The sequence below is a fragment of the Leguminivora glycinivorella genome, chromosome 1 (assembly GCF_023078275.1).
Source record: "Leguminivora glycinivorella isolate SPB_JAAS2020 chromosome 1, LegGlyc_1.1, whole genome shotgun sequence".
Lineage (NCBI taxonomy): Eukaryota > Metazoa > Arthropoda > Insecta > Lepidoptera > Tortricidae > Leguminivora > Leguminivora glycinivorella.
The window spans coordinates 16,880,314-16,890,741 of record NC_062971.1 but is presented as its reverse complement, the minus strand read 5'-3'; the positions used below and the strand labels follow the sequence as shown (position 1 = coordinate 16,890,741).

At 37.4% G+C, this 10,428-nt stretch overlaps 1 protein-coding gene across 4 annotated transcripts; it reads right to left on the bottom strand.

Moving 5' to 3' along the window:
• Positions 1–4,078: 4,078 nt before the first annotated feature.
• On the bottom strand, positions 4,079–8,099 carry LOC125230843. 4 transcript variants are annotated; one of them, XM_048136087.1, is made up of 2 exons: positions 6,065–8,099; positions 4,079–4,408 (listed from the first exon to the last, which is right to left on the bottom strand). In XM_048136087.1, the coding sequence occupies exons 1-2, from the start codon at positions 6,455–6,457 to the stop codon at positions 4,157–4,159; spliced, it is 645 nt and encodes a 214-aa protein (XP_047992044.1). In that variant the 5' UTR covers positions 6,458–8,099; the 3' UTR covers positions 4,079–4,156. The 4 variants fall into 4 exon arrangements, with proteins under 4 accessions (XP_047992044.1, XP_047992051.1, XP_047992059.1 ...); XM_048136094.1 differs by having other exon boundaries at positions 4,079–4,405; XM_048136102.1 differs by having other exon boundaries at positions 6,091–8,099.
• Between the last annotated feature and the right edge of the window lie 2,329 nt (positions 8,100–10,428).

Sequence of the window (10,428 nt, the reverse complement as noted above, 5' to 3'; positions counted from 1 at the left end):
ATAAAATTTAACGAACGCTTTAACGATGACAGACGGTTTGATGCAACCTTATGTCATTAAGGCCGATAGTCCACTACAATATGTTTGTCATAGAAATATGATCATAGGCAACATGCCGTCCTTTTTCTTCACGTTGGAGAAAAAGGGAGGCATACAGACCTATGATCATATTTCTATGATAAACATATGATAGTGGACTATCGGCCTAATTCATCAGTGTTATCAGTATACATAGATATTTTTCTATCACGAACGAAGTGACACTAGTGACTTCCTTCCGATCCGATATTTAGTTCATCGATAACTTACTATATAATAATATGTCATTAATTATTATAATTATGTCATTAATTATTGCCGTGGTACTGGATCTTGAGTAGTTTCATGTGCTCTGCCTACCCCGTTTAGGGAATACAGGCTTGAATTTAGGTGCATATAACATTAATGTTTTATACAAATGTCACATGTTTGAAAATAAATTGATAATAATAATAAAACGAAATAAAAAATATGGTTTTAATAGTTTACATAAGTTCTTACATTATGTTTCAAGATTTTAGAGGTTATTTTAAAGTGTAATTATTAACCTTATGTAAGGCTATTTTACCGATAAAAGGATTGTCGATATTTTTATTTTGTCAAGCACTTACAACTTGACGTTCGTGCCAGTGATGAAATTTGATGGGAATATGTGTTGTATGAAGAAAAATATCTAAATAGTAAAAAAAGAATTGGGGTGTAGTTATCAGCAGTGTACATACTGGTAAGACAGTCAAATGAACGGGGTATAAAATTCTAAAAAAAATAGAGGTGATGCATCTAATTAACTCTTTCAACGATTTTTGGTTTGATCAAAGTATCTCGTTGATTTAACTGTAATTTTGGCAGGTGTATAAATTGACATAATAAGTTTATTATATTTGCTGCTACGGAACCCTTTGTGCGCGAGCCCGACTCGCACTTGGCCTTTTTTATTATCAATCAAACACGGAGGACGCGTAAATACATCGACGCATTTAATGGACGATCTGCGTTATGTCAGCGTTGTTGATAAAAACAGTGCAAATTTGTTAAACATTAGCGATATGCGCGGTTTCCCAAGAATTTATTTTAAATTCAACATAAAACCGTGAGATTATATTTTATTTAAAACAAATTCCATGACGCCAATAAGCACGTACCTCGACTCCCAAGTGTATTATGGCAAGTACCTAAATGGAGACGATCGAGTACCTAAATATCACCTAAATACCATCACTAATAAATAAATCGTCTAATGGTACAACTGTAAAGTATGAATAAATAGTAAAAATGAAATATCGAGTTTCTTATATAGGCTTAACATATTATTACAGTCGTGTAACAGACCATTCACACAAATCGACATGACTTGCGTGAAGAATATATGTCCATTAAGTGGCCGTGTAAGATAAAATAACGCAAATGTCAAGTTACTTCGTTTACACTTGACTGTAAACTTGAGTAAAAATCTAATCAAAATGCCAACCAAAACGTATAATGTATGCGAGATCGATTAAGTCAGTAGATCCCTTGTCATGCGCGCGCGCAACCGAGCAGAAGTGACGGACGGCGGCATTGTGATCGCGTGATCGTGGGATTCGAAAAAAATATGGCACTTGACATTGTCTATGAAAAAAAGTTTAATATGTTTTCTGAAATTAAAAATGAAATGAAGAATAGAATTTCCTCTGTAGGTACACACTTTGTAAGGTCCCATAGTTTAATATTAGGTAATCTTATTTTATCAAGCCTGTCTGGTTGTCTGTCCGTCCGTCCACCCGCATAGCACCGCAGCTTTGCTTCGAGTGTAGGTATCTATTACATAATTATAAATCAGTTCCAGCGTCAAAGCCGTACCTAAAGCAAAATATAGTTCGAATTTAAAAAAAAACACAATCCCGCCAATGAGCCCTGCCTATTTTTTCGTGTTTTTAAAACATATGATCAAGGCAGGTGCCATAGACCTTTCCATAGACCGGTCACCAGCACACTAACATTTCAACCCAATAGCCCAGTATAATTTGTTTCTTTACATTGCAATAGTTTTACACTAACCGGGGCTTGTCCTTGGGTGCATTCTATAGTGCGGACAGGGACAATCGCCGGCTAGTGTCACATTACTTTAAATTAAACTGTCTTAAAGGGCCTCTGCGCTGTTGGCTTCGGCCCCACGCACGCCTCCCAAAAGTCCGGGACCCCATGGTCCCGAGAACTGGAAAAGACAAACAGATAATAATAAAATTCTTTATTTCGAATATTACATTCATAGTTGTTGTAAAACAATAAAAAAATACAATAGAATATAAAATACTGTACAATTAAATTAAAAATATACATATACTACTTACATGTTATTTGCCGTTTGCGTTCAGGTGCACGGTAGTCCACTGCCTTAGAATGTGATTGCTCGGGTTGACAGTAAACAGCGCCAGAATATCATTTTGCTGCGGGTTTTGCCAAACGTTTGCCCAGACCGAAGCTATGCGGGACCGCATGATTGCATAAAAATCAGGTACTCCCGCATCAGCAAACATGGTCTTTGCACTGCAGCAACGAGGTAATTTCATGAGTATTCTGAACGCATTGTTATACTGAACCCGAAGCGAGTTATAAGTACGTTTAGTGTAGTTGCACCACAGAGAGCATGTATAAAAACACTGGCAGAATGCCCTAAACAAGGTAATTTTTACGTCATTGGTACACTTGGAGAACCTTCGCGCCAGCATGTTACATCGGACCGCGAGGGCTCGCCTCTCCCGCTCCATGTCCATGTCGTCGCGACGGCTCTCCGTTAGATAGTGACCTAAGTACTTAAAAGATGCTACAACCCGAACAGGCGAACCATTCAAATAAACTGGCGGAACCATCTCCGGACCCTTACCATATCTGAAAACGAGCATTTCGGTTTTTAAAATATTATATTTCAGGTAATGCTGTTTTGAAAAAGATTCGCAAATCGATATCAGTTTTTGAATGCCCTGACTTGAGGGGCTGAGGAGCACCATGTCGTCCGCATAGCTCAGGTTGTTAACGCACACATTAGCAACATGGCAACCCGTCCTGGCACCCCTCAGCTCCTCAATCAGGCCATTGACATAAAGGCAAAACAGGTCCGGAGAGGTTATGCCCCCTTGACGCACTCCACACTCTAGCCTGTAATCGTTAGAGAGGGTGTCGCCCCATTTCATTGGACGCCACTAGATGGATAACAAAAACTTGTCTCTAAACAGACATTATGAAACATAGTAATTAGGAAATAAAACTAATAAAATAGGTATAAAAAAAATTATAACATCACAAATTTATAACGTCGTTTACAAAGCGCTCTGCAATATTTATTTATTTACTAGGTATATACTTATTGTTAGTTACGATTTATCTTCTCCACCCCACATTAACCCCAATTCTGCTAGCAACCAAGCTGATAGGGAATTATATTAAATGCCGTCACATCCACTACAGAAGACATTCCTCATAATTCTATTTTGTAAATGTTGTAAACGCTGCTATCTATTCCTGGCCCCGTAGCCGAATGGCATTTCTCCGACGCCAAACGAAAGCGATACGCCGCTGGCTCTGTCGCGCCAATACGCAAGCGCGATAGAGATAGATATCTACTAGCGCTTCGTTTCGTGAGCGTTTCGTGAGCGATTGTGCCATTCGGCTAGCCACCCTGGGTCCGTTACGCTTATCAAATCGCATTCATTTCCAAAATTTGACGTAACAATTCCAAATCTAATTTACCAATATTAAGTTACATCTGCGCGAAGTTTTATAAGCCGTATATTCTTGGGTTTAGAATTTATACTAGCTATTTCCCTATGAAAGGGCAGTGGTCCCACCGATGTCTGTGAACGAGGAATCGATCATCTCTTGATGATTATCTGAATGACGTATTGATGTCGCTTTGTATGTTTATTTTTAAGAAATTCGTAGAATTGTTTACATTACATGCATACATGAATTTACCTTCCCATCATACTACGACTTCTGTCAGATTATAATAATCCATTAAGAATAAAGAAAAAATATATTAAAATATTTCTACATAGTGTTAAAGGGGAAAACACCAGACATCATCAAATACAGGTTTTAATACATAACACTTAGAAAACAGAGCGTAGCTTGGTACAATTCACAGCACGACGCGGTAATGGCGGACGATCCTCTGACAGCTCCACCCGCGCCAACTAGTGACGCGACACCGACCGTAGGGCTTGACATAGCAAGCACCACAATCGGTTATTAGCTCGGCCTCCCTGATGAGAATTCTTCGCCCACGAAGACCAGCAGCAGCACCACAGAACTCCTGCACCTTCTGCGCCTTCCAAGTCGTTCCATCAGACTTGTGTCGCAGCCGATTGGAGCTCAGCATATCCGATAGCTTCTAAGACAAACGAAAACGATACCAATTGGCATCTCTCACTTCGAAAGTAATCTCCTAATGTTGAGGCCACATCAGAGTTACGATTTTATTACTGTTGGCCCTTTAAATACTAGTGTGGTATTTTTTTTTTCAACTGATGCGATATTATCCACTGTCAAGTATTTGGCCTAAAAGGAAAACATCATGTAGGCGAATATCGCACTCACAGCCAACAATTTTTAAGGAAGGATCATAGACATTTAAAACAACTTCCTATTAAATCAAATATCAAAGTCTAAAGGATAACATCACGACATTAGACTAATGGCGGCTGTCTTAAGGAAAACATCATGTAGATAATACTCTGCTTTTAGAGTAAGCTTCATGTAGACAACTATTATTATTTCATCAAGAAACATAATTAAAACAAAAACAACCAGCAAAAGAACTTGTGCTCTTTAAGCTGCTATAGCTTAAGTTTTGTACAACAATCTCTTTAAGGTTATTAAGATCACGGGCTCTTTAAGAATTTGTATCATAAGTTCTTTAAGCTGATACGTCACATAGGCTCCCAAAGCATTAGTATCATAAGCTCTTTAAGCTGATACCTCATATAGGCTCTATAAGCTAAATTATATATGGGGCGTTTTAAGCTAATTAATATATGGGCTCTTTGAGCTAAATTACACTTGGGGCTCTTTAAGCTAATTTATATATGGGGCTCTTTAAGCTAATTTAAATAATATGGGGCTCTTTAAGCATTTGTATCATAAGCTCTTTAAGCTGATACCTCACATCTCTTTAAACTAAATTATATTTATGGGAGCTCTTTAAGCATTGGTATAATAGCTCTTTAAGCTAATTTAAATATATGGGGCTTTTTAAGCATTTGTATCATAAGCTCTTTAAGCTGATACCTCATATCTCTTTAAATTAAATTATATTTATGGGGCTCTTTAGGCATTGGTATCATAGCTCTTTAAGCTGATACTTAACATGGGCTCTAAGATAATTTTATTTATTGGGCTCACTAAGAAACATTCGTATCATAGCTCGTTAAGCATTGGTGTCATAGCTCGCTAAGCTGACACTCCTCACAGGTTTGTTAATCATTCGTATCATAGCTCTTTAAGCTGATACATCTTACAGGCTCGCTAAGCATTGGTGTCATAGCTCGCTAAGCTGACACTCCTCACAGGTTTGTTAATCATTCGTATCATGGCTCGCTAAGCTGATACATCTTACAGGCTCGCTAAGCATTGGTGTCATAGCTCGCTAAGCTGACACTCCTCACAGGTTTGTTAATCATTCGTATCATGGCTCGCTAAGCTGATACGTCTTACAGGCTCGCTAAGCATTGGTGTCATAGCTCGCTAAGCTGACACTCCTCACAGGTTTGTTAATCATTCGTATCATGGCTCGCTAAGCTGATACGTCTTACAGGCTCGCTAAGCATTGGTGTCATAGCTCGCTAAGCTGACACTCCTCACAGGTTTGTTAATCATTCGTATCATGGCTCGCTAAGCTGATACGTCTTACAGGCTCTAAGCATTGGTGTCATAGCTCGCTAAGCTGACACTCCTCACAGGTTTGTTAATCATTTGTATCATGGCTCGCTAAGCTGATACGTCTCGCTAAGCGTTTATCCTCACGGGCTCGTGGTACGTGCAGACTCACACTGCCTCGCAGGCGAGCAGACTCACACCGCCTCGTAGGCGAGCAGACTTGCACCGCCTCGTAGGCGAGCAGACTTGCACCGCCTCGTAGGCGAGCAGACTTGCACCGCCTCGCAGGCGTGCAGACTCGCACCGCCGCATAGGCGAGCAGACTTGCACCGCCTCGCAGGCGTGCAGACTCGCATCGCCGCATAGGCGAGCAGACTGGCACCGCCTCGTAGGCGAGCAGACTCGCACCGCCGCATAGGCGAGCAGACTTGCACCGCCTCGTAGGCGAGCAGACTCGCACCGCCGCATAGGCGAGCAGACTGGCACCGCCTCGTAGGCGAGCAGACTCCTGCCAGTATATTCTGTAACCACAATTCTTAGGCAATAACTGTGTTCGCCATAACATTCTATGTTTAGATTAGTCGCACGAATTTAGGTAAGGTTCAACCCTTACTATTTTTTTTTTACAAATGTAATTTATCTGTCTCTTTAGAATTAATTATATATATGAATTTCGAGGAGAGAGACCTGTGCTCATCTATGAAGCATTTTATAGGGGTAATAATGATGACAGCTTCGAACAGATTGATACCTATGCAACCCGATGAACGACCATGAGATAGGTACTCCAATTCAGATACTCTATCAAGAATATTGATATCTTTTTTTTAAACATGTACATGCTCACAGTGTTGACTCTAGGTATTCCAACATGGTTTAGTTATACCAAGATATCAATTGTTCTATTAAAATCACTTCCATTTCAAGACATGTAATTGTTCTATGCAAATTGATACATCAATATTTTATTGTGTATTTATCTTTTTACCAGTTAGTAGTACATTCGTTGCACTTGTCCCATGACATTGACAATTTTATACTTCAAATTATTCAAACAAAGAACTTTAGTTAAAAATTCTCAACTTGTGTCAGTCTTTGATGCTGTATCATCAAACTTGGCAACCATTAACATTTTACCTTCAGTTGCTTCTCATCAAATATTTACTTCACTGCCAATAATTCCTTGCACCATACAGTTTGGTGACAACTCCCATCATGCAGCTGGAGCAATGTGAAGCTATTTTGAATTCTAACAACATATAACATTTCACATAAATTAGATACAAATATAATTTGTCAAAATTAAATAAGTAACATTATTTTCCTTCACTCATTAACTTGATTCTCTCATGAACGCTTGAAGCTGAACTTAGATGTATCATCTACCCTGGGGCAATGTGATTATAGATAACCCAATAATTTTCATCACTAATCAAGACTTTGCTCTCATACTAAAAGGAAATATTAATTTTCCATCACAACATCATATGACCAACAATTAAGGTTTAGATGTTCTGCAAAAATCATAACATAATCATGTTCCCTGTCTATTTTATTCATTCATATTACTGCCTGATATAGCACTGTCAACATTAACAGTTGGTACCTGACTCAAAGATGACAAAAGTGAGGATAAGTCAACTCACACACTCTTTTATATCCGTATGCCACATTCTAGCAAAACAGTATAATAAATCAATGACATGAGTGACATGATCTTGTTAACAATACATATCACCTCAATCTTTCTACTTGTACATCACAGGCCCTTGGTGGTCATGCTAGCCTGTTCTATTTTATTTCTAAAACATTGACACATTAGCTCTATTTTAGTTATTCAGTGTCCATGTCCACTAATATCTCTTGGGAAGTCCAAGAGGCTCATATAATCATTTGTATGTGAGTTTTATATTTGATCAGTAATAAATTGACATTATTTTAACCATGAACTACTATTTATTACTTCAAGTTACATATGTGGATATCAATCACATAAAAGTGAAACCTCATATGATATAATTTGACCTTACCATGTTCAATTTTGTCCCGCTTACTATATTTTATGTACCTCCATTTACACACAACAATATTACACATATTTGTGCAATAATTTTGCAGGAACTAGGCTTCTATTATGGGTGTGCAGATTGGCAGACACCCATCCCTCTTGTTCATCTCTCTGGTAAATAATAACCTCAGGATAACATGTTTATTGTGACTTGAACATCGTTCCAACAATTGAAACTACACGATAAAGCTTACCATACTCTGTAATTCTACTAAATAGGTACCTACAACTTTAGTAAAGTCAGTTTTAGTACTACGAAACGGAAGTTTAGTAAGTACCTATAGAGTTTGAAAATTTAAATTAGGTAGGCAATGTTGTAACCAATGTTGCGCCTTATATACCTAACTTCTTATTCAACTCTTCTCTGTCTCATTGAAGCAAACTATCCTCCGGTTCGAGAACTATTCAGAAGTCAAAGCAAGCAGTTAAGTTGTTTCTTTAGGTCACGTAGTGGTAAAGCGTTTTAATTTGAAAACAAACGCAGAGAAAAGAAAGTTACGTGAACAGGAATGTACAGTCGAATGCAGCTTTGACAAAACTCCTGTTAGTAAGGATTTAAAATTAAACTCACAACTTTATTTTCTAGTGTATTGTATTATATGTACTTATTTGGTATCGTAAATTATTTAGGTATCGAAAGTAAAATAACTTTTAAGTCACAAACAACATTTTACTTTTATAAATTCATTAAATATCGGACATTTTAGTCGGACCATGTATATATATACTTGTTACTTGACTTGACTTCTAAATTGAAGTACATTATTATTTTCAAATTTAAACAAAATTAATCAAAACATGACAAGCACGCTGTGTGTAACAAGTGGTTACAAAATATACCTTCATTATTATCTATACAAGCTGGTACATAAATACCTACTACGATTTTTTTTAAATAAGTACTAAAGAATATTTTCTCGAATATGATACGTGGTTTTACTTATAAGTAGTAGACGCGATTGTACCAATGTACTTATTATAGTTGGTACCAACCATAGACCTCACTTGCGCATTCAGCTCGCTTGCTACTATAAACAGTGTAATTACTAAAAATTCCAACAATACTCTCCGTTGTCTGCGACCAACATGGCGTCTGATTTTGACAGATGAGCGGAGGACTCTGGCGCCACTGTTGCAGAGATTTACTGTTGCTCCAACGGCCATATTGTTACTCTTTTGTCTCCAAACTCGTTCGGAATTCAAAATAAATGAGCGGCTACTGATTTGAATGTGAATGGCTACTCAATACGGTTAGGAGGTGTTTTGTTTCTGGCCAAATAGATGAGCGCGCGTTGCGTGGTGGTATTACCCTGTAAATACGGAAAGTGTCTAGTACATTCAAAATACTGTGGTTATAAGGCCTTTTTGCGTTCATTTGGTGGTTCTTCCAATGCATTGTTGGCGTGACTTTTAAGTATTAACCAGCGAGGAATCATAATAAGTATTGGATATTTACTAATTGCATTCTTTCAAGTGTTAATGCTGAAGTGAATGGATGCTAATAGATCAGTGGGGAGACAATGACTGTTGACAAAGTTGGTTTCAAATGTAGGTTATTTTCTTGTCACTTCTGATTAAAACGCGTGAGTGAAGATGTACGAGTATCTGTTAATCAATCTTTAAATTGACCTGAACCAGCATTGTATTCTATGTATATTGATTAGAATAACTAGTCGTTTTATCAGTCATACACACACAGGAAGACAGAAATACTTAATGTGTAGGAAAACTCACAGATTTTGTAAATATGTATAATGTTTAATATTGAAAAGATAACGCAAAGAGGATGATGATGATAAGAGAGTCCTAATACATTTATAGGTTACAGCTATTATAAGAATTGCCAAGTATTAGTTATTAATATTTGTGCACCTTTAGCAAAACACTGACAAAAAAAAGGTTGACTTAGCAATCTGTAGGTATAACATACACAATTTTGGCATTATGCAGTGGAAATTTTGGACACAAGAAAATATAATTTTCCAGTGGGTAATTTTGTGTTAACGATGACTTCGTCTTATGAAGGTATATAGATAGTATTAGCCTTTATTGGCACACCTCCGCAAAAGATACTTACAGAAAAAAAATAGTGGCGACAAAACAAATTATTTTAAACAGAGGCAGACAACAGGTGGTATTATCGCTCAAGAGCGACCTCTACCAGACAACCTTCGGGTAGCGAAAATAAAACATAATCAAATCAAAAACTAGGTGTCACGAAATCAAAAGTCAAGGTTCGAGTACCTAAGTAAAGTTCCACTGCATAAAAAAAATATTTTTACATTTTGACAAAGATTCTAATAAAACAAAGACAGAACAATTTTACTTATACATAATGTCTCCGGCCATCCGTAATAGACTGGATGTCCTCATCCAACTACCGATGTATAAGTACATAATCATATAGCTAGCACTTGTTAACAAATTTAGAAAAAATATTTTTATTTTTTTTATTTTAACAAAAGTAC

Excerpts from the sequence above, each read along its gene's own strand:
- LOC125230843 (XM_048136087.1), bottom strand. The coding sequence starts at position 6,457 with ATGTTATGGCGAACACAGTTATTGCCTAAGAATTGTGGTTACAGAATA. Across the intron at positions 4,409-6,064 it reads CTGCTCGCCTGCGAGGCAGT|AAGCTATCGGATATGCTGAG; the intron begins GTGAGTCTGCAC and ends CGTTTGTCTTAG.